Here is a 24,390-nt window from a genome sequence, read left to right as displayed (position 1 = left end):
ACAAATCCTACATTACTCATCTCATACTGCATTTTATACCATCTATTGCATCTTGACTATGCCGCACGGCATAGTGCATCCATATATTTATATGTGTTCCTGTGCAACTGGGTCTTGGACTTCCTGTCGGGCCGACCCCAGGTGGTGAGGGGAGGCAACAACTTCTCCGCCACACTGATCCTCAACACGGGCCCCCCAGGGGTGTGTGCTTAGCCCTCTTTTGTACTCCATGGGTCACCCACGACTGCGTGGCCATGCACGACTCCAACTCAAATATCAAGTTTGCTGATGACACAACAAACAATGACAGAGCTGAGGGCATTGGCATCATGACATTTACCCAGTGCCAGGACATTTTAGCCAAAAACCTGTTTGCATCTCCCAGGAGGCTTAAACTTGGCCACAGCCCATCAAAATCCACAAAGAAATGGTTAATTGACCACAAAATCAACATTTTGCAATTGCCATCTCAGTCTCTGGACTTAGACCCCATTGAAAACCTGTGGTTTAAATTGAATGGAGCGGTCCATAAGCGCAGACAAAGGATACTGGTGTTGTGTCTTTGGCTATGCCGGATTAAGTGATATGACATGTTATTCTATAAAATAATTTCTCCGTAATTAATATCGCCTGATTGAGCTAATCATGTAAATGTAATTAACTAGAGAGTCGGGGCCCCACAAAATAATATTTATAGAGCTGTTATCTTCCGAATAAACTCTTAAAGACCTCATAATATTTTACATCAATAGCAGTCAATATTAAATCGTCACCTTAATTTAGTCTCATCTGAAAGTTGTAAATTCTTGGTTATCTTCACGAACCCTGGCTAACAAGTTGAATCAGCAATACAAAATTGGGTTTAATTATTTATTTACTAAATACCTAACTAATCACACAGAATTACACATACACATAATTAATCATAACTTGATTACAAATTACGTCATAAAGGAAAACGTCCCTAGCGGGCGGAACAGATATGACAGCTTGTTGCACAAAAGAAAAGGGGCTGGGTTTGAGTGAAAGAGCGGGAAGATTGAGGAACAAAAGGACGAAGCTGTGCTATCGTAAATACAGTATCTTATGCATTCTAAATTACCGCCAATTTGGAAAAGGAAAATGCAATAAATATTTCCTCTGAGCTGCGCTTCGGTAGGTTGGAAGATGGAAGGCCGTGTTGCCAAATCGAGTCCTTTGTCCTTTGAAGAATGTTCTTCGAAGAATTCAACCTTCTGATGTTCCCAGAATCTATATGTTAACCAAAGAGGTTTGCAAATGTAACATCAGTAGGGTAGAGAGAGGAAAAGGGGGGAAAGAGGTATTTATGACTGTCATAAACCTACCTCCAGGCCAACGTTATGACACTGGGAAACATTCTGTATGGAGGAATAGTCTAAGATCCCTCCAAATGTGTTCTCCGATCTCATGAAATATTTTAGAAAAAGGCTCGGTGCCATTATCCTTGCAAGGTGAGGTACAGTATATTGGAAGCAGGGGTGGCAATCATTTGTACCTCTATCTATTTTAGAAAAAAAAGATTACTTGTTAAACAAAATCTCTTTCTCTCAGCAATTGTATTAGAATATAATATTATAATTTTCCCCCAAAAATATGTGTGCAATGTAGCTCAGTATTTGTATTTTTTATTTTATACAATCTTTTTAGCTCATCTTTATCAAGGTTGTCAATCATTTTGGACCTGACTATATGTGTACAGAGGTACAGTGCCTTGCGAAAGTATTCGGCCCCCTTGAACTTTGCGACCTTTTGCCACATTTCAGGCTTCAAACATAAAGATATAAAACTGTATTTTTTTGGTGAAGAATCAACAACAAGTGGGACACAATCATGAAGTGGAACAACATTTATTGGATATTTCAAACTTTTTTAACAAATCAAAAACTGAAAAATTGGCCGTGCAAAATTATTCAGCCCCCTTAAGTTAATACTTTGTAGCGCCACCTTTTGCTGTGATTACAGCTGTAAGTCGCTTGGGGTATGTCTCTATCAGTTTTGCACATCGAGAGACTGACATTTTTTCCCATTCCTCCTTGCAAAACAGCTCGAGCTCAGTGAGGTTGGATGGAGAGCATTTGTGAACAGCAGTTTTCAGTTCTTTCCACAGATTCTCGATTGGATTCAGGTCTGGACTTTGACTTGGCCATTCTAACACCTGGATATGTTTATTTTTGAACCATTCCATTGTAGATTTTGCTTTATGTTTTGGATCATTGTCTTGTTGGAAGACAAATCTCTGTCCCAGTCTCAGGTCTTTTGCAGACTTCATCAGGTTTTCTTCCAGAATGGTCCTGTATTTGGCTCCATCCATCTTCCCATCAATTTTAACCATCTTCCCTGTCCCTGCTGAAGAAAAGCAGGCCCAAACCATGATGCTGCCACCACCATGTTTGACAGTGGGGATGGTGTGTTCAGCTGTGTTGCTTTTACGCCAAACATAACGTTTTGCATTGTTGCCAAAAAGTTCAATTTTGGTTTCATCTGACCAGAGCACCTTCTTCCACATGTTTGGTGTGTCTCCCAGGTGGCTTGTGGCAAACTTTAAACTACACTTTTTATGGATATCTTTAAGAAATGGCTTTCTTCTTGCCACTCTTCCATAAAGGCCAGATTTGTGCAATATACGACTGATTGTTGTCCTATGGACAGAGTCTCCCACTTCAGCTGTAGATCTCTGCAGTTCATCCAGAGTGATCATGGGCCTCTTGGCTGCATCTCTGATCAGTCTTCTCCTTGTATGAGCTGAAAGTTTAGAGGGACGGCCAGGTCTTGGTAGATTTGTAGTGGTCTGATACTCCTTCCATTTCAATATTATCGCTTGCACAGTGCTCCTTGGGATGTTTAAAGCTTGGGAAATCTTTTTGTATCCAAATCCGGCTTTAAACTTCTTCACAACAGTATCTCGGACCTGCCTGGTGTGTTCCTTGTTCTTCATGATGCTCTCTGCGCTTTTAACGGACCTCTGAGACTATCACAGTGCAGGTGTATTTATACAGAGACTTGATTACACACAGGTGGATTGTATTTATCATCATTAGTCATTTAGGTCAACATTGGATCATTCAGAGATCCTCACTGAACTTCTGGAGAGAGTTTGCTGCACTGAAAGTAAAGGGGCTGAATAATTTTGCACGCCCAATTTTTCAGTTTTTGATTTGTTAAAAAAGTTTGAAATATCCAATAAATGTCGTTCCACTTCATGATTGTGTCCCACTTGTTGTTGATTCTTCACAAAAAATACAGTTTTATATCTTTATGTTTGAAGCCTGAAATGTGGCAAAAGGTCGCAAAGTTCAAGGGGGCCGAATACTTTCGCAAGGCACTGTAGTTTGTATCATTGAACATGAATATAAACGCAACATGTAAAGTGTTGGTCCCCTGATATAAGTAATCACAGACATTTTCCAGACACACAAAAAACATATTTCTCCCAAATTGTGTGTACAAATTTGTTTACATTCCTGTTTCATGATCCTGAGGCCCATTGTCATGATATTCATCCACTGCATCACCTCATGTTTCAGCATGTTAATAAACAGCCCCATGTCTCAAGAATCTGTACACAATTCCTGGAAGCTGAAAATGTTCCAGTTCTTCCATGGTCTGCATGCTGACCAGACATGTCACCCATTGAGCATGTTTGGGATGCTCTGTACGACAGCGTGTTCCAGGTCCCTTTCAATATACAGCAACTTCGCACAGCCATTGAAGAGGAGTGGGACAACAGTCCACAGGCCACAATCAACAGCCTGATCAACTCAATGCGAAGGAGATGTGTAGCGCCATATGAGGCTAATTGTGGTCACACCAGATACTGACTGTTTTTCTGATCCACGCCCTTACCTTTTTCCTTAAATGTACCTGTGACCAACAGATGCATATCTTTGTTCCCAGTCATGTAAAACCCATAGATTAGGGCCTCATTTATTTATTTAAACCGACTGATTTTCTTATATGAACTGTAACTCATTAAAATCTTTGAAATTGTAGCATGTTGCGTTTATATTTGTGTTCAGTATATAATATGCGTTGTGGTATACAACCAAACAGGTTTTCCTCCCTGAATTGTCCCTGCTGTTTATGGCTTTTCACTTACCGTTCTTCTCTCATTTCTATATTACATGTACATTGTCTTCCATGCATGTATTACCCTAAGTTTATCAAAGCCTACTACAATAAACCATACCATTGTTGATGCTAAATGATGCACAGACGTCTCAAAAGACACAGACAGGAAGAGAGAGAGCGAGAGAGTGAGAGAGAGAGAGAGAGAGAGAGAGAGAGAGAGAGAGAGAGAGAGAGCATGAAGACAGAACATTCATTACAAAATATGTTGTGGAAAGTGTTAACAGTGTTTCATTCTTCAGTGTACATGAGGTATGAAATACAGTGTATCTAACTATTATTATTGTACTTTAGTTGGTATGATACCATACTATGTGCTCTATGTGTGTTCTTGCCGGCAGGCAGGCTCTCTCTGCAGACTTGGACATACGGTTCATGTTAAGCATGGGTCTGAAGAGACACACTTTGTCAGAGAGAATGAGAGCGAGAGAGAGAGATTTGAACTTGTATTGTACAAAAGACATTCCAACATGGACCTTTGGTGTAGATTTTCACTAGCCTATAAGCTCTCTCTGAGGAAATGAGGTGACCTAACCTGTTCTTCACTCATTTCTCCATGCAGAACCCTGGCAATGATCAATTGTACTGTCTCACAGACATCAGAACCATGTTTGTATTGATATAAACAGTAACAAAGTTATCCATTAGCTTACATTGAGGTGTGCTGTTTACATTGGGATCACAGCACGTCTACTGCAAAATAGGTACATTGATTTGGCATTTGTTGGCACGATATTCTATTCTTCAAAGTTAGTCCAGCTCTATTCTATTCTAATCGAAAGACATGGTGCAGTCTCTTTATTAGCTAAAGATACAAAAGAACACAGGGCAGCAGTAGTGGAAAAAGCACCAAAATCTCATACTTGAGTCAAAGTAAAGATACCTTAATAGAAAATGATTCAAGTAAAAGTGAATGTCACCCAGTAAAATACTACTTGGTTTTAAATATACTTAAGTATCAAAAGTAAATGTTGTTGCTAAAATATACATTAGTATCAAAAGTAAAAAGTACTTTTTTATTTATTTACTGATAGCCAGGGTCACACTCCAACACTCAGACATAATTTACAAACACAGCATTTGTGTTTAGTGAGTCCACCAGATCAGAGGCAGTAGGGAAGACCAGGGATGTTCTCTTGATAAGTGTGCGAATTGGATAATTGTCTGTCCTGCTAAGCATTCAAAATGCAATGAGTATGAGTCAGGGAAAATGTATGGAGTAGAGAGTACATAATTTAGGAATGTAAGTGAAGTCAAAGTCAAAATTGTCAAAAAATATCAATCGTAAAGTACAGATACCCCCAAAAACGACTTAAGTAGTACTTTAAGTACTTTACACCAGTGCAGGGTAGGCACACTGCTTCACAGACAACACCTGGCCGGTGGTACAGCGTATTTGTTGGTTTTTACCACTTTCTCCAATCACACATCTCCAATTGTGGATTTTTACACTGAAAAATAACTGACTTTCGACTTGTGAGTCTGAAGGTCTGTGATCATACGGGGATGCAACAATATTATTGGCCACAAAGGGTCAGTGTTGGCTTGGTTTTAGATGAGTGATCTACCTACCTCGTCGGTTTCAAATTGCAAACACATGTCACTCAAGCGCTCTGATTGATTTCCCGAGTGTGGTTTGACTTTGAAGGCTGTATCAAGCGAATTGAGACGTCAAAGAGGACTATTTACGTTTACAAAAGATAGACAACACGGTAAAGAGAGGTAAGTAGCCTACATCAAAATCCAAGTATAAACTACGACAGTCTGTCGTTCATATTTATTGAAAAAGAAAGAAAATTGGCGTCAATTATTCATGGCAGTCCTTGTTATCGTATTTTGCATAACACAAGGCTACAACATTTTTGTCTTGGCAACAAAATATATATTAGGGTAACTCACTCTTGTTAGTTTAATGTTTTTAGAAACATTTGTTAGTTTACAGAAGATTTGATTTAATAACAAGTGTCCTTTCAGTTAGTGGCTCAGGTAAGTTCGTTATTTTTATCCAGGTAGACTGCTGGCGTGCTGTGCTCTGTTGCTCCCATTTAAAAACTAATCCTATGGTCTACACACAAGAAACACAAGAAGGATACACTACAACAACCTCAATCAACAACTGTAGTCTATTTGAGATGTCTGAAATGTGATGAACTTGGGAAGTATCTGGACTATCAGTGTAATTCCTCGCCTTTCACTAAACCCGTCTCCTTTTTAATGATTTATTTGACCTTTACTTTACCAGGCAGGTCAATTAATATCAAATTCATGTTTACAATGACGGCCGGTCTCCAATGACAGCTTCTCCCCTCTCTAGCTCTTGTGTTGTCACCCCCTGCTCCAGCATGGACCTTGGAGTGACCCATCGTCAACGCCACAACCCTGTTGACAGCATCTGTCGTAAGCTGCAGACCATCCAGCGGCACGACCGTGAGGTTAACCCCTCCTCGCCCTTCCAGATTCCAAAGTTCACGTCCAGCAGCTACGACAGCCCCCAGTCCAGCCTGCGCCGCAACCTGGAAGTCATCCTGAAGAAGCGCGAGAGGGAGGGGCTGTTAACCCCCAAGGGTTCACCCCAGCTTCCCAGGAGCTCCCACTGTCCCAACTCCAGCCCAGCCAACCCCACCATGAACCCCCCAACCCCGGTCAATGCTACGTTTACCATAACGAGTAATCCTGGGGAGTGGAGGGGGGTAGGGGTGGGGTTAGGAGGGCAAGGGAGAGGATGGCAGAGGAACTGCTCCACCCCAGCTGTCCAGACTGGAGACACTTTTTTCAGCTTCTCTCATGGTCACCAGTTTACTCAGCCTGAGGCGGGGACAGGGTCTGACGGCAGCGAGAGGCACAGGGCCCCATCTCTAACTCGCACACCTGCACAGAGCCTGCTGTCCTACAACCTCAACTTCTGCTCGTCGGACTCCACGGCCAACCTGCTGCAGTGTGAGCTGCCTTACCCGGCCCAGGTTGTCAAGAGACTGTCCATGGGAGACGGTAAGGGGAATACACACCCTCACTGTAGGATTTCAAAAGCACTGCTCAGTTCTTAGTGAACAATGACATCAATGATAACTATTGATCACGAGGTTAAGAGCATTCCTCAGGCCTGTCACACACTCCTTTCCATTTGCCATCTCTTATGTCACACACCAGTATGTACATTTTATTATGTTGCCTCAAGGAATGTTATGCAACTGACAGAAGATCAATCATGTTTATTGGCCACTGATGTCAGCTGATGAAGTGGCCATTGGCCAGTGTAGTTACAGAGTGTGTGTGTGTGTGTAGGAGCCATGTCCTCTGAGAATCGGAAGGAGATGATGACTGAGGTCAGTCTGATCTGTGAAGAGGATTTACTAGACACCATTTTCCATGTTTGTGACACCCAGCGCAGAGGTACGCACTCGCTCACATACAGCATTAAAACTCTCAAAGTATCAAATATATACTGAGCACAGAAGTACACTCAAAATATCAAATCTAGCACATTGTGGCGTACACACTCTTCTATCCCGACTCACCGTATCGAACACGCATAAGGAGGCACAGTCTCATACACACACTCGCTGTGAAAAAGTTTTGTTAAAAAGGCAGCCAGTAATTTACTCCACTGTGGTGTAGCCAGGTCTGCTTTTCTTTGTTTCTGAAGCAGTCAATGATGTGATACAAGTGCTCTAGATTCCCTGTGGGTGGTTGTCTCTTCACAGTCCTATTTTGTTTACTAAAAGCTGTTACTGAAAGAACCTCAGGCGGAGGAAGGCGATTGCTATGACTCCTGGGGAGGTCCCTTCCCATGCTAGTCACCAGACTGACTACACTAACCCAGTAAATGACTATGGTAAAGACAGTAACCTGACCCCCTCCTGCTCCTTCAGGTAAGGTGTACGTGTCTCGTATCGTGGACTACCTGCGTCACACCACCAGCCGGGGTTCTGAGGACAGCGGGCTGGAGGACCTGTGTAATATGCTGGACCCAGAGCACAAAGATGTCTCCATAGACCTGGACACCTACCACGCCATCATGAAGGAGTGGATCGATGACTGCAGAAAGAATGGGTACTGGATATGTTTTCTGTGCCTCCCCCCAAATATGCCACTCTTCCCTTTTATAGTGCACTACTTTTGACCAGGGCTGTGGTCAAACGTAGTGCACTACATAGCAGTGCATGTTGTCTTGTCCCACTTTTTCCTGTAGAGGGTGCTGTGTTCTAGTTCATGTGTTCTGTCACATGGATACCAAGTTTGCAGTCGAATATTCTCATCAAAGAGCTTGTGGTCTATTAGATAAGCTTCTGTAACTTTTGTGTTGTAACAGATACATTAACCTCTGTGTGTGTGTAAGTAAGCCTGTGATATTGTGTGACTGTGTAATGTCATGTTTCTGGGTGTCTGTCTCCTTGTCTTCACCACAACCACAGGGACGACACACCAGAGGACCTAACTCAAGAGTCTGTCAGACTCCGAGACAGCCTGTCAGGTGAGTTGATACAGACATACAGTGCCTGCAAAAGTATTCATCTCCCTTGGCATTTTTTCCATTTTGTTGCATTACAACCTGTAATTTAAATAGATTTTTATTTGGAATTAATGTAATGGACATACACAAAATAGTCCAAATTGGCGAAGTGAAATGAAAAAAAAGCTTATTGGCCATCAAGGAAAAACACCTCATCACCCTGAGAACACCATCCCCACAGGGAAGCATGGTGGTGGCAGCATCATGTTGTGGAGGATGTTGTTCATCGGCAGGGACTGGGAAACTGGTCAGAATTGAAGGAATGATGGATGGAGCTAAATACAGGGAAATTCTTGAGGGAAACCTGTTTGTCTTCCAGAGGTTTGAGACTGGGACGGAGGTTCACCTTCCAGCAGGACAATGACCCTAAGCATACTGCTAAAGAAACACTTGAGTGGTTTAAGGGGAAACATTTAAATGTCTTTGAATGGCCTAGTCAAAGTCCAGACCTCAATCCAATTGAGAATCTGTGGTATGACTTAAAGATTGCTGTTCACCAGCGGAATCCATCCAACTTGAAGGAGCTGGAGCAGTTTTGCCTTGAAGAATGGGCAAAAATCAGTGGCTAGATGTGCCACTGCCAAGCTTCTAGATATATACCCCAAGAGACTTACAGCTGTAATTGCTGCAAAAGGTGGCTCTACAAAGTTTTTACTTTTGGGGGGTGAATAGTTATGCACGCTCAAGTTTACTTTATTTTTTTGTGTATTCTCTTGTTTCACAATAAAACATATTTTGCATCTTCAAAGTGGTAGGCATGTTGTGTACACCCCCCCCCCAGAAAAATCCATTTTAATTCCAGGTTGTAATAGGAAAAATGCCAAGGGGGGTGAATACTTTCACAAGCCACTGTATAGTCTGTCAGACTCCGAGCCTGTCACAGACATATAGGAGACATTAGAGGACTAATCAGAGAAATGGATGACTTGTGAGGGGTGAAGGTTCTCTAGTACCATGCCTCCAAGTAGCTCTCTCTCTCGCTCCACCACTCACTCACTCTCTTACACACAACTTCTCATTTTAGCAAGTCAATGTATTTTCTCCCTCATTCTTTCTATAAGCATAGACCACTTCTCTCACTCCATCAGCTAAAAGGTCTGTCCTGCTGAACATGACCTCGGGTAGTCTGGAGGCATTTGGAGGGGAGGTGTCACGAACAGATTTGTAAGTAGTGTTCGTGTGTGCATGCAATTGTCCAATTTGACATTTGACTAACCGTGTCTTAACCTGTATGTGACTGTGTTTTTCTCCCCAGTGAGACATCAGACTTGGTGTTCTGTGTGACCGACCTGCAGTTCAGTAACCAGAAGCTTCAGGAGGAGGTGAGGAAGCTGAAGCAGAATGTGGAGACCATGGAGGACCATAACCAGAAACTAGCAGAGGAGAACGAGGAGCTCAAGTCACAGGCCAGACTGTATGGACTGTACACACACACACAGTCACGCATACTATTGAAATGCCTGCCTTCCTATTCCGCCTTCTCTCAATTGAACCTCCTATTAGGCCCCACATACACACACCCAAGTATAATGTCCCTCTCTCCCCCCTGTAGAGGCCAGCAGCTGGCCCAGAAGGAGAAGATGTTGAAGGATGAGGTGGAGGAGATGAAGATGAGTCTGAGCTGTACAGAGGAGGGCAGAGCCAGGGCCTCGGCTCAGACCAAACATATGGTATATACACTCACACACACTACTTCACTGTCATGCTATTCAACTATCTACACTGAACAAAAGTATAAACTCAACGTGCAACAATTTCAAAGATTTTACTGAGTTACAGTTCATATAATGAAATCAGTTTAATTTTTTAATATTTTTTACAAATAAATTCATTAGGCCCTAATCTATGGAATTCATATGAGTGGGAATACAGATTTGAATATGTTGGTCACAGATACCTTAAAGAAAAGGTGGGGGCGTGGATCAGAAAACCAGTCAGTATCTGGTGTCTCCACCATTTGCTTCATGCAGTGAGACATGTCCTTTGCATAGAGTTGAGCAGGCTTTTGATTGTGTCCCTTGGAATGTTGTCCCACTCCACTGGAACACGCTGTCATGTACGTCGATCCAGAGCATCCCAAACATGCTCAATGGTTGACATGTCTGGTGGGTATGCAGACCATGGAAGAACTGGGACATTTTCAGCTTCCAGGAATTGTGTACAGATCCTTACGACATGGGGCCATGCATTAGGTGATGGCGGCGGATGAATGGCACGACAATGGGCCTCGGGATCTCGTCACGGTATCTCTGTGCATTCAAATTGCCATCTATAAAATACAATTGTGTTCATTGTCCATAGCTTTTGCCTGCCCATACCATAACTCTACCACCACCATGGGGCACTCTGTACACAGCGTTAAAATCAGTGAACACCTCGCCCACACAAAGCCATACTCTGTCGGCCATCTGCCCAGTACAGTTGAAACCAGGATTCATCCATGAAGAGCACACTTTCCCAGCGTGCCGGTGGCCATCGAATGTGAGCATTTGCCCACTGAAATCGGTTACGACTCCGAACTGCAGTCAGGTCAAGACCTTTGTGGGGACTACGAGCACGCAGATTAACTTCCCTGAGAATGTTTCTGAGAGTTTGTGCAGACATACTTTGGTTGTGTAAACCTACAGTTTCATTAGCTCTCTGTGTGTTTGGTCTCAGACGTTCCCGCTGGTGAAGAAGATTGGATGTGGAGGTCCTGAGCTGGCGAAGTTACATGTGGTCTGCGGTTGTGAGGCCGGTTGGACATACTGCCAAATTCTCTAAAACGACAGAGGCGGCTTTTGGTAGAGAAATCAACATAAAATACTCTGGCAACAGCTCTGGTGGACATTCCTGTAGTCAGCATGCCAATTGCATGCACCCTCAACTTGACACATCTGTGGCATTGTGTTGTGACAAAACTGCACATTTTAGTGGCCTTTTATTGTCCCCAGCACATGGTGCACCTATGTAATATCATGCTGTTTAATCAGCTTCTTGATATGCCACACCTGTCAGGTGGCTGGATTATCTTGGCAGTGGAGAAATGCTCACTAACAGGGATGTAAACGAATTTGACAGAAATACGTTTTTTTTTTTGTGTATGGAACATTTTATGGGATCTTATTTAGGCTCATAAACATAAGGCCAACACTTTACATGTTTCTTTTATATTTTTGTTCAGTGTGTATTGAAAACAGGTGCTTCCACACAGTTGAGGTTCCTGAGTTCATTTAGGGTCATCTATAAAGATGCTGGACAGGCCATTATTTTGGCTACCATGGCTATGCTGCCATAGGATGATAATGCCCATGTCCACGAGGCACAAGTGGTCACTGAATGGTTTGTTGAGCATGAAAATGATGTAAACCATATGCCACGGCAATCTCAGTTACCAGACCTCAACCCAATTGAACACTTATAGGAGTTTCTGGAGCGGTGCCTGAGACGGCATATTCCACCATCAACAAAACCCCAAATGATTGAACTTCTCGTGGAAGAAGTGTCGCATCCCTCCAACAGAGTTTTAGACACTTGTAGAATCAATGCACCTTGGCATAGAAGTTGTTCTGTCTCGTTTTGGTCTTTCCTTTGGCTGTTTCCTGTATCCAACTAACTATACAACGTCCACAGTCCTATACTAACTCAACATCTCCCCAACAGGAGAGAGAGAACCAGAGTCTGATTGCCAAGATAAGCTGTCTTCAGGATGAGGTGCTGTACTGGAAACCTTTCTCTCCACACAGAACCCCTTTCATCAACATCTACATTGCTCTTGGGTCATTTCATTACTTTATCATGTATTTAATTGGAGGCATCGTAAAGGCACCCCGAATGCGATGTGATGGTCATTCCTTTTAATGAGAGATTTGATTTGGTGGCGAGTCATCAGGATTGTGCTCACCGACCAATCAGTGTCATTGATCAGTTAAGTGCCTACTAGGGCGACACAACAACAGCAGCAGGACTATCTGCTTCCACTGGGAACTTCCTGTCTGCTGTTTTTCCAGGATCCTAGACAGTTTTTCCCAACCCTGGTCCTCCAGTACCCACGACAGTACAGTTTTGTTGTAGCCCTTGACAAACACACCTCATTCAACACATTGAGGACTTGATGATTAGTTGACAAGTTGAATCAGGTGTGTTTGTCCAGGGTTACAATAAAAATGTGTACTGTTGGGGTTACTGGAGGACCAGGGTTGGAAAACACTGATTTAGGAAATGCCATTCCATGGCTATCTACTTTAATGTACCTTGTCCACTTTTAACTGACATGGTAGGGTAAAATAAGGCATCTTTTAGGGTAGAATTACTCATCTCTCCCTCCTCCCCCTACCTGTGGACTAGAACATCAAGGTCACCATGGAGATGGATGACCTCCAGAAGAGGATGATTGAACTGTGTGACCTAAACGCTGAGCTGCAGGTGGGTCCACACAACTATATTGAACAAACTATTGTACTGTTGAGGGAATAAGTGATTCAAGGTTGGCAACTAGAAAGCGGTTTCCTGGAAACAGATTAAGCCTAGTTCTCAACTAAAAAACAACTTTCAATTAAGATTCTCCATTTTTAGAATCCTTCTTAGTCCAAGACTAGGCTTAATCTGTTTCTGGTCAACTGTGCCCAGAAGAAAAGGTTGTGTGAATGTTTGTTTTGCCTTTCATGGTCTTCTGAAAAAGTCCTGGAGTGCAGTGCTATGGACCTACGTAACTGGCCTTTAGGATCAAAGTGATCCCCACGCCTGCTCCTGATTGGTCTGCCTGTGTGTTGTGGATGAGTGCCAGTGGTTTCATGGTGTAGTGTCTGTTCTCTCATCCACAGGTCCATAACCATTCCTTTGATGCTGTCGTGAGTGAAAAGGAATCCCTCATACTCCAGGTCAGTATCATCTGAATAAAAAAAAAAACATTTCTTTATAGTACTTTTTGTTCCGTATCTGTTCAGTAATGAATAAAGATGGGTCATTGTTGTAGTCGGGCTGTCCCCTACTATACATTCTCTATGATAACACGGCTGTACAAAGCCAAAGTCACATTATAGATTGGGGTCCTTAGATCAGTGATAACCTAGGCTTCAGGGCATAGTCTGTTGATCTGTTCATTCATATGACCGTACATTTGGAATGTTTCAGAGACATTGTCCTGGGGGGAAATACAATAATCAAGAATATTGCTGTCATGTTGTCTCCCCTCTACAGAAGTGCAGACAGATTGAGGAGCTGATGGCTACAGTGATGGAGTACTCATCAGTCACAGAGGTGAGGAGGCTGTCTCGATAATCATTACCCTATCCCAAATCTCCCCTTAGCCCCTACTCCCATGCACTAGATCATAAAGGAATGGATGTGTACAAGCAGCAATGCTGTACCCCCACTGCTCTGAACTGCCGACCAGAGAGCTCTGCAAAATGATTTGTCTCTCTCAGCAGAGCCCTATATGATATGCATGTCTTTGTCTGTCAGCTGCAGTGAATATGTATTAGCTGCAGCAGTTGTGGTGTTATCTAACCGTGTTTGATGTCTTGTTGTCTCTGACAGCTGTTGAGAGCAGACAAGACCAAGCTGGAGAGCCAGATACGCATGATGCCGCCAGACATGGCAGTGTAAGTACACTGTACTAGAGGTGGAGCCTTGACTGGTCTTGTAGCAGGATTGGGGAATTATGTGTATTCTCTGTTTAACTATGTCCTTTTGTCTTTGTAGTTTGCTCTGATTGGTTCTCTCTCTCCTCTCTCGCTCTCCCTCTTGCAGTGCAGGTCTCTCCCTGTCGGTGGCGTACAGGTTGAACCACAGCACTTCAGGATCCCTGCAGACAGAACTGGCCCTTGCTCAAACACCTCCGGAGGTCAGATAAATATATCCCCCCGTTCCATGTTTGCAGCCTGTGAATTGAACACCCACTCTCTCTGAGTACGCTCACACCTTTGAGAACCATTCCACTGTATTCACCCAAAACTTCAGCTCCAGGGACCCTATTATGCTATCGTTTACTGAAACCATCAGCCTATCCGCTTCAGGGTTAATGACCAAGTCGTGTTTTATTTCCAGGGTGCGGCGTGTGTGTCGCCACTGAGCTTTGCATCTGTGCTAGATGAGTCTCTGGACAGGGAGGTGTTAGTGGTCCTGCAGGGCCCCACACCTGACCAGATGTCCCCGGAGTTCAAGAGCCTCATCAACAAATTGGTACTCTATACAGCAGACATTGTCCCAATTGTACACTATAGATACAGCAGTCCTGATAATTCATTAGATATTTTCAGCCCTTACTGTCCTAATTATGCACTCAATACACTATGCAGGGACTGGTATCTAACCAGCACATATTTCAAAAGCATGGAGAAAATAACTTTTTGTGCATCTATGGTATGATTGTGGTGTAGATGCATGACTCATTTTCTTCCATAGAAAATTGAATTGATTAGTACTTAAAGTAGTTACACGGATAACCTGAAACACATTAATTGTTTTTCTGGCTGTTTTCAGAAGAGAGATTTTAAGGACGAGGGCCTCTCCATCTTGTCAACACTCAGAGGACTCATGCACCACTATGGAGGACCAGGGGCTAGTAAAGACCCCAGACTGCAGGTGAGGGGCATACACACACACACACACACTATCTCGATCTCACGCAGGTGCACACACTCTCGCTCTGCCTCTCTCGTTCTCATTCCTTCTTTCTGTCCTCTTACTCTTTCTGTCCTTTCTTCCCCTCTCATTCTCTTGCTCTCTCTGTCCTCGCTCTTGCTCTCTTCTCTCTGACACACACACTCATGCTCCTCTCATTCTATCTCTTGCTCACTCTCCCTCATTCTCTCACTATTTTTCTATTGTTCTCTCTCCCTCACTCACTCACTAGAGCTATTCGAGTGGATGTATCAAACCACTATCCAGCTCAGTGGTAGAGGAGGATGTTACTGAGTCACTCTGTACCAGAGAACTCTAGGTGTGTGTGTAGGTATCCTGGGGGTCACATATCTGTATCAAAGAAGAGGTTGGTGTTTCTCTAGGTTGAGATATTCGAGAGAAAAGAGCAAATACCTTTTGGTTTTCCATCATATTGCTTTTCACTTATCCTGTTCTTTCAGATCAGTGCAGAATACAGATACAGGAAATGAGACGCGGAAAGGAGCAATTAGGCTATTGAGATGCACCCTACTGAGTTCAATGTGGGGAGTAGGGAGGAGTTTGGGCTGAATAGGACTCTCTCTGCTCGTAGCTTTTAGAGGATTACATAATATGGCTGTTCTCTCTCTCCTCTCCAGAGATCCCTAATCTACAATGTTATATAACTCTCTATCCCATCAATGCCTATTAATGCAGCGTGGCTTAGTTAGTGTGCTGTAGTGTAAATTCAGTCTCTCTTGCAACACACACACACTCGCTCTCTCTCGTTCGGTCCTTGTCACCTCCCTCTGCCACCCTCTCTCTTTCATTCCCCCCTTTCTCCCTCCCTTTCCTCTCTCCCACCTCCTTTCTCTCTCCAATCTGCATTCGTCAGACATTCGTCAGACACGTCAACAGTAAACATTCTTCTTGAGTAAAGAGTGAGTGCAGTAGTGTCGCTGTGGCTAAGAGATGGACATACTTTACTGTATGTCTAGTACCGCTGGATAGGCTGTCTGACTGCCTGAGACCCTGTAGCTCCAGGAAGAGGCTGACTCCCTGCCCTTTCTCCCCCACAGGCGGTGCAGTCTGAGCTGGATCAGAGGAGGACGGAGTGGGGCCTCAGCCTGGAGCAGTTGGACCAGTACACCGACTCCCTGGAGAACGAACTGATCAAGATGGCCAGCAGCATAAGGAGGTCCCGCACTGAGATACTACACCTGTCAGTCAGGTGAGTGGGGGTTGAGTGTGTTTGTGTGTGTGTGCCTGTTGGAAGTGAGGGTCAAGAGGAACTAGAGTGCTGCTTTTCTCTCACTGGTCAAGTAGATTTTGCGGGTCTTGAATAAGAAAGGGTTACAGTGTGGTGGGAGGGGCTTTCATTGTCTAAGAAGATACAGACTCTGTGCAGGAGGGATCTAGGGAGGAATCTGGTCATATTTGGTTGCTTCCCTCTGCTCTCCTGAAGTCTCTGTGCTCTGGGTCTGACTGGGTGACCTCTAACCTGTCTAAGTAGTGGTTGGGTCCTGGTCCAGTATGGCTCTGTCTGTAGCTGCCTCACTGCCACGTGGGCCCGTTCCACACTGCCGCCCTGCTCTGGAGGATAAAAGGGGGAGGGGGGGCCGTTATCAGGCCAGGCTGTGGGAACGTTGTCTGGGCTAGCCAGCTGTGCACAGGCCCTCTAAACTACTCTGGACTAGTCTGGGACTGGGTGTTAGGAGCTGTCCGATACTGGGAGTTAGGGGCTCTCCAGAGCTCCTGCCATCCTAGTACAGGCTGGGCAACAGCAGCATGGGACACTGCATGGGCCTGCGGATTGGGTACAGTATGTTATGTTATGGACCCTTCACTACGCTGTCAATGGGCTGGGTGAGAGTGATGAATCTGTTCATTTGCATTGTACTCACTGGATGCATGATTGCCGTGGTTTCGGAAGTATTTGTGGCTAGTGACCCTTTTTGTTGATGTTTTTGGGAGTGTGTTGCTTTACGTGTCTGTCTGTGTAAATATGTGTGTAATTTACGTGGGTCCGTCCGTGCAGGGTTCAGGAGCAGGAGAATCAGAAGCGGCAGCTGCGTGAAGAGTTGGACCGGCTAAATACCCCGGGGGACAGCAGGGAGGCCAGCTGCCAGACCCCCGACGAGGAGACACCGGTAGGAGGGGGAGAGAGTTGGAGGGAGGGTAGAGGTAGACGGGACAGCAGAGACTAGCTGTGAAACCCCTGACCCTGCTGATCCACAGGTAGGACTAATTGAGAGATGGAGAAAGAATGGGGGAAGAGGTGTCCCCTGTGTGCCACAGATGGCATGTAGAATATCTTGTAGAAAGATGGTATGGAACATAGCAGAGAATAGAACTCTGATTCAGATGGTGAATAGCTGTGTAACCTTTGGAGTACGTTTTCCATCCAGATGAAGAGGCTGTTTAATAGAGACGCTAAAGGATGGAGTGGGAGGCTGAGTGGACACTTAGAACACTTTCTGATCAGGAGAAATATTCTCTGTCCTGTTCTGTCATGTTAATTTGTCTATCGGCCGTAGGCACAGATCTAGGATCAGTTTACCATCTCCCCAACCTTAACTATTAGGGAAGAGAAACGCACAATTGATCTTACATTTTCCCAGGAATGCTGATTTAACTTCATCGTACTCCATGTTTTGATTTGCTGTTAAACTCTGAAATCTCACATTAGCACTTTGAACAGGCTCCATTCTATGTATATATCTATCATTTATTTAAGTAGGGACAGATTCAATTAAAACATTGACACATTGAATAAACAAGTGTAACTTTATCCTACTGTTTGCTTTGTATTCATTAGCCTTTTTAGACAGTTTTCCCTGTGCTTCTACGTGCTCTTTGGTGTCTAGGCAGAGTTCCTGGAAAAACCTCTTCTGCTAATGTGGAGAAGGCTTTAGAAATAGATTTGATTGATTCCCCGAACAGGTTTTAATTCAGTTAATTTATTTTGTCAGGCTGGGGAAGACCTGGACTGGGACGAGGAGTTTGTCCTCCAAGACTTCCTGAAGAACGAGGGGGTGGAGACGTACAGGGACTTCAAGAGTCAGGAGACGGGACCGACAGAGGAGGACAGACTGACAGAGAGGGGGGACCAGCCTGGGGAGGTTGGGGAGAGGTGGACCGTGGTGGGGGGAGAGGGACCAGAGGGGGGAATGAGGGGGATCTCCCTTCTCTCTCCTCTCTCGGAGCAAAGTGAACCCGACCAGACGGAGGGAGAGGATCTGAGAGGTGAGTAGGATTCCACAGATTAGTAATGATCATATCCTATTATAACTCCATATTGGGCTGTATTTTTTTGTGAGTTTACAGGAGTTCCTGTAAGGTTTCTCTGTGGTTCTGGGCTACTGAGCTGGGTGAAACACTGTAAACCAGGGGTTAGTGAGTCCGTCCAAAAGCCTGTGTGGTTCACCCCTGTAATCCCTGGACTCAGAGTACTCGGCCACCCTTGAAGAACCACACCCACACAGCCCTCTGGGGTTTGTGGCAAGGACAGCCATAGATGGCCAGGGTCTCCAGAAAGGGACCTTTTTAGTGTGTGTCCTGGTTAAAAGCCCCTAGACGGCCCAGCCTTCTGTCTGTTTGTGTGGTTTGTTGGCAAGTCTTCTATGCCCCAGCCTTCTATGGCCAGGTGTTAAAGTCATCCAAACCTAGTGGAAGTGGTCTCCCTGCATCACTGGCTGCCAGAACCCAAAGAATGTGGTTATTACTGCCTCTAAACCCACTCTAACACAGACAGGGAGTTTAACGGGCTAATAAGATGGTAGTGGGTGGGGCTTAGTTTGACCTTGCCAGTGACCCCAGCTGAATATCACGGAGATGATTTTCAACTTGAACTAATTAGCTTTTCTTCCTTCCGGTCTCTCTCCCCCTCCCTCCCTCCCTTTTTTTCTCTCTCAGAAACCACAGCGGCAACAGACGGTGACCAGAGGGTGAACAGTCTATCCCCACAGGTAGATGGCAGTCTTTAAAACCTTTTACTCTGTATGTAACCTTTTCTCTGGATTCGTTTTCTGGTTGTCCACTCCAGACTTGACTGGTGGTTGTTTGTCATATAAAATAATTGGTGTTCATTTGAGTAGAACCCCCACCTTGGAACATTGCTTTGAATGGGGATGTCCCTTCTAGCATGTAGATCTCCGTAGTCGTCGGAGTGCATGTGACCGTATGTGGTGGTGGTAGTTTTAAGGGGCCACTTCTTCCTTTGGTGCTGGTGGGCAGGAAAAGGGGGAATGGTCATAGGCCCCATTCAAATATAAATACTGAACATGCATCCTTCCCTCGCCTCTTCCTTGAATGAATCAACTAATCTATCCTGATCACTTAGGTTTTGTGTAGCTTTTACCAGTCCTGTTATCATGTCTGATCAGTGACCACTCCAAGGAAGGAACAGAGTAAGGAAGCATTTTAAGAGCATTGGAACAGGAGCAGAAGTGTTAACCACACCTCGGTGAATAGACAACAGGACATGGACCAATCTAGGCTGGAACACGCACTCTTTCCATCTTCCTCTCTCATACTTTTTACTTTCCTCCCACTTGACAAACTCATGCAACCTTGCTTTTATTCATTAGTTCAAGATAGAGTAAACGGAATGGCTCATCTTCTGAAGTCGCGCTTTCTTACTTAATCGGATCGATAGGGAATGGACAGTGACTCACACTGATACAGAGGTGACGTAAGAGGTTGTTTTATACGCTTTTGTTGTTGGGTAAGCAAAGGCACTGTTGCTTGCCAGACTGATATCGCTACATACATCCTTTCACATGAACTGAATGGACAGGTGGCTGTTATGTATTGATGCTCGTCTGTTGATCATATTCATACTTTTCTTTCTCTTTTAAATGATATGTATGTGTTGTGCCTCAGGGTGCCAAACTACCAGAATGCTTTGGGCCTGAGGACGCCCACCAGCATGCTGTTGACACCGAGGAGCATCTACTCCCTCCCTCCCACTCTTCTCTATCGGGTAAGACAAACTCTTCCTTCCCTCTGATCAGTATTTTTCTCTCTGCACCATGTAATCCCTGACTCTCTCTAGCCTGCAACTACAGCAAATTAGTATCTCTCTTAATGCATTCAGTATATTTCATTGAGTTGGTTGGCCCTCTCCAATGCCGTTTCACTTATGACTCCTCACCCTTTTGTCCAGATGCAATGAGCCCTGACACCATAGTGCCCCTTCTTCAAGACACACCTCAGACTGGCTCACCAGAACACGACAGGACCATCACTGCTGGGAACAGTCCACCCTCCAGGCTGGCTGAGATGGTATCTCCCAGCTGCACTTACCCTGTGATGAATGAGACCATTTTACTGACTGGCAGGTGAGATCAGAGCTCTGTGGCTTTTACAATACAGTCGTAGTTTCGGTGTGAGTGCACTGTAGCATGCCTCTCTTCCTCTCTGGACACATTTGCCAGTCAAATTAGTTTTTCAAGTTGAATGAGGGAAATGTTGGCTGTGTAATTGGGCCCCTTTAGCGATAATTTGCATACCCACGATGCACCTGTAATCGGGGCTGGGGCAGTGACTTTGCTCTCATAGGTTTGCGCAGTCAGTCAGTGACCCCAGCTGCTTCCTACTATCTGAGAGAGATAAGCACACCCCAAATAATTTGTCATTTCTCTGGTTGGGCTCTATGCGACACATACCTTTCACCTTTCTCTCGGGGTCAGCTCCCAGCAGACAGACGGCAGTGAAAGAGGAAAAGGAGAGGACCTCACCACCTCGACCAATATGAGTGACACACAGGTCAGTACAATACACAGGAAGTATTTTACTGATGGCACAATGATGGGAAAACTAACTTCCTTCATTGACAGTCGCAGCCACTGTGACACCATCTCTCGCCTCTTGACTTCCCCTTTTCTATCGCTCTCTTTCCCTCTTTTACGCTCACTCTGTTCATTCTCTTCCTGGTTGGGCTGAGTGGCGCTGTGTTGTGGATGGGATGGAGGGGTATGGACAGGGCCTGGTCGGCTGAGGGCTGTGCCAAGAGAGGAGGGGTTTAAGGTGGAGGGGGACACATGGTCCCTCCCTCCTGTGAGTATTCTGCTCCAGTTGCTTCACTGCACACTTTGCTAAGGGAGGCAAGTATGACTGACTTGGTTTCTTCATCCAGATTGTGTACATAGGATGTTATGTCTGTGTAATAAGTCTTTATGTTTACGTGTATACCGTTGTGTAGTCGACTAAACTTTTCTCTCTATTTTCTGAGCCGGTTTGTGTGTGGTTATTTAAGTGTTGTCCCAGGGGTTAGCTGTGAGTCCATCGACAGAGACAGACATGCTATTTCTGTTATTCCAGTCTCCTGCTCTGTGTAGGCACAGTGGGGTGGCACTCCCAGAGGGAGCAAACATATTTCTTCGAATAGAGTTAAGAGTGCAGGTTTCATCTGTCTGGGGTGAGGATTAGCATTTTGAGCTGGATCTGTGTGTCAGTTTGGTAGACTGGAGAGGAGTGAAAGAGCAGGTAGCCTAGCAGTTAGAGCGTTGGGCCAGTAACCGAAAGGTTGCTAGTTCGAATCCCTGAGCCAGGTGTAAAATCTGTCTGCGCTTGAGCAAGGAAGTAAACCCTAATTGTTCAAGGGTCACCATTGATGATGGCTGACTGTGACCCAACTCTCTGAGGGTGTCTTGGGGAGAAATAAGTTATTATGTTTCTGTTTGTAGGCTAGTTTGATTTATGTGAGTTTATAAAACTCAAGTCAACTATAAGGATTAACAACCATAACCGGGATCCCAGGACAGGGAAATTACAATATTTTCCCCCAATGTCGCACTAATGCAATTCCACAAAATATACAACATGTGCAGCAGCAGATTGGCAAAACAATTAAATAGCACATTATCCATGCATGTTGTTGCATGGAATCCGAGCATATATACTTCACACAGTCGCCATAAATTAAAATCACACACATAATTCACACGCCCGGACTGCACACAGAGACCTGAACCAGTTTAGAGGTTGCGTTATCAAAAGCATGTAAAAATACCGCTAGAACTTTTCCCCGTCCACTGCGCGTCTCCTATTGCTGCCTATATGAGAGCTTCCGTAGAGAATGTGGGATCAACAAATGTTATGAGAGTAGAAATGGGTATTTGTTTTTAGAGTTGATCCCCATTTTAAGATGCCTTGAAATGTAAACAATTTCCTCATCTCTGTTATTCACGAGCTGACCTGCTATCTGCATAATCATCAACTCGATTTTGCCAAATAGACGATATTATGTAATTGAGTTGGTTATCCAGCAAGCTCAGCAGCTTTGGGGATGTGACTTTTGTTTGACTGCCGTTACAAAGTTTGTATGCTTCGAAAACGCTTTTAGCAGTAGCCTACTCGGGTGCGTGCTGTGTCGCGATAGCCTACTGCTGAACTAATTGAGGAACATAATAACGCTCCGAATTCATGAACGGCTATTCAATTCACAACGATGTTATTGGCGATCAAAGTTACTCTCATTACTAAATATCAGTTTCACTTACTGTGAAATCTTTACATATGCTAGTGGCGCAGCCAGGCCGGCAATGCACAGACAATCTTATTTTGGGAGAACCCTGATATGAGTGAGTGACTAAATGTTGGTTTTAAACAGTTTATATAGGCAGTTCCAATTTTTACCGGTATTTCCTGGGACTCTCGGGATAAATATGAATTATTCCCGATGTTGAAACTTGGTTGAACACACTTAAACCTTTTATAATCCCTTTATGAACACTTAATGACCCATAGCAACATCAGCTTTGCCAGTCTGGCAGTTATTCAGTAGCAGGAAACGAAGACACTGGCATTATTGGCCAAATCTGCCTGACGTCACCCTGTTTGCTAATAAATTATGCAATGTCCTGGACTGGTTGTTGCATGAATATATGCAACAGTCTTGGATTGTCCTGTGTCCCTGCTTCTGAATAACCGTTTTGTTTCTAAACATGGGTTGTGTAGAGTTTAAAAGCTTCATAGATAATACATAAACGGGATCTGGATCCAGCTTGTATGTGTTTTGCGGTGAGATTTGAGTTAGGTTTTTATGGTGTCATTTTCCTCTTGATTGTTATGCACAGTTCCATTACCCAACAACCACTCAAAGCATAGCTCTGCGCTCGAGTAGCCAGCTTTATATAGTCTAGTGCCTTCCGCTCTTACCTAGCTGTAGTGTGTTCAGTATTCCACCGCCCACACTACTTACTGCCCTGCCAGTGGGAGTGCGTTGTCCGGGCGCACACACACACACAGCTGCTCTCCACCAACCAGCACATTAAGTAAGAAATGAGAAATCCCCATCCTTTCTATTCACTGTACAGAGCAGAGATAACATTCTGATGCCATGGGACAGGTACGGTATGCAATTTTGCGCACGTGTCACACTTTTTAAATCACTAACTTCCTCTGACGAGTGGTGCTGAAAGTATGTTACAAGGCCACTTGTATTCATCTCTCACCTTTTTTTTTCTTTCTCTCTCTCTCTCTCTCTCAGAAGCTAACCAAGGACCAGCTGGCTGAGAGAGTGCTAGCAGAGGACAGGTGAGTGTGTATACATGATTGTGTCCTAGTTACATGATGGAAGTGGTGTACTTTTCTCTGAGATGAATTTTCTGTTAGGAGGTTAATGTTGACTTTGTTTGAAATGTTTAGAACGTTACTCTTGCTTTTGGTTGTGATGGAGACACACCGTAGTGGTAATGGCAAGTTGTGCAATTGTTTTGGCATGGTGGAATTGCTGCAGCGCTCTGTAATGTGTGTGTTCCAGCACCAGCCTGTTACCAGTACTAGAGGAGGAGGAGGACACACAGGAGTCAGTGGTGCAGGTGCCTACAGTGGAAGTGGACTTGTCAGGTAGGAGGAAATACAGGAGCTAGCCTCCTGCCATCAGTGTGTGTGAGGGAGAGTGCGTGCCTTTGCATGTGTATAACACTTCTTTCACTGGCTCTACAGGGACAGTCAGTCTGACAGGGGACAGAGGCTCTCCGACTATGGATGGACTGAATGTTGCGCCCACTGACCCATCACAGGGTCCAAGGGATGCTACGACACCTGACCCCTCAGGAGCCAAAATTGACTCCCTGGTTCTCAGGAGCAAGTTCAAGAAGGAGCTGGTGAGCTGTCTATTTAATGATTATATGGCTCGCTGTCTC

General features: G+C 44.5%; 1 protein-coding gene across 7 annotated transcripts in view; it reads left to right on the top strand.

Moving 5' to 3' along the window:
* The first annotated feature begins 5,785 nt into the window (after window positions 1-5,785).
* Window positions 5,786-24,390, top strand: part of lrmp (lymphoid-restricted membrane protein) — a 23,345-nt gene continuing 4,740 nt past the window's right edge. For 6 of the 7 annotated variants that reach the window (XM_090200416.1, XM_090200413.1, XM_090200415.1 and 3 more), the window contains exons 1-26: window positions 5,786-5,868; window positions 6,461-7,134; window positions 7,429-7,536; window positions 8,016-8,196; window positions 8,559-8,617; window positions 9,745-9,820; window positions 9,912-10,070; window positions 10,209-10,326; window positions 12,299-12,349; window positions 12,983-13,060; window positions 13,459-13,515; window positions 13,835-13,894; window positions 14,174-14,238; window positions 14,387-14,480; window positions 14,684-14,818; window positions 15,119-15,220; window positions 16,318-16,469; window positions 17,277-17,388; window positions 18,211-18,484; window positions 19,154-19,206; window positions 20,123-20,222; window positions 20,406-20,580; window positions 20,932-21,007; window positions 23,733-23,779; window positions 24,006-24,091; window positions 24,191-24,351. In XM_090200416.1, the coding sequence (XP_090056542.1) occupies window positions 6,489-7,134; window positions 7,429-7,536; window positions 8,016-8,196; window positions 8,559-8,617; window positions 9,745-9,820; window positions 9,912-10,070; window positions 10,209-10,326; window positions 12,299-12,349; window positions 12,983-13,060; window positions 13,459-13,515; window positions 13,835-13,894; window positions 14,174-14,238; window positions 14,387-14,480; window positions 14,684-14,818; window positions 15,119-15,220; window positions 16,318-16,469; window positions 17,277-17,388; window positions 18,211-18,484; window positions 19,154-19,206; window positions 20,123-20,222; window positions 20,406-20,580; window positions 20,932-21,007; window positions 23,733-23,779; window positions 24,006-24,091; window positions 24,191-24,351 (3,225 nt within the window). In that variant the 5' untranslated portion in view covers window positions 5,786-5,868; window positions 6,461-6,488. Of the gene's footprint in view, window positions 5,869-6,233; window positions 6,323-6,460; window positions 7,135-7,428; window positions 7,537-8,015; window positions 8,197-8,558; window positions 8,618-9,744; window positions 9,821-9,911; window positions 10,071-10,208; window positions 10,327-12,298; window positions 12,350-12,982; window positions 13,061-13,458; window positions 13,516-13,834; window positions 13,895-14,173; window positions 14,239-14,386; window positions 14,481-14,683; window positions 14,819-15,118; window positions 15,221-16,317; window positions 16,470-17,276; window positions 17,389-18,210; window positions 18,485-19,153; window positions 19,207-20,122; window positions 20,223-20,405; window positions 20,581-20,931; window positions 21,008-23,732; window positions 23,780-24,005; window positions 24,092-24,190; window positions 24,352-24,390 lie in introns of those variants that run through there. The other variant, XM_090200411.1, reaches the window with a different exon arrangement.

This window comes from Oncorhynchus mykiss, chromosome 15 (assembly GCF_057628025.1).
Source record: "Oncorhynchus mykiss isolate SJ-2025 chromosome 15, ASM5762802v1, whole genome shotgun sequence".
Lineage (NCBI taxonomy): Eukaryota > Metazoa > Chordata > Actinopteri > Salmoniformes > Salmonidae > Oncorhynchus > Oncorhynchus mykiss.
Note: the sequence above shows the minus strand (reverse complement) of the source record. Positions and strands in the feature narration are given on the sequence as shown.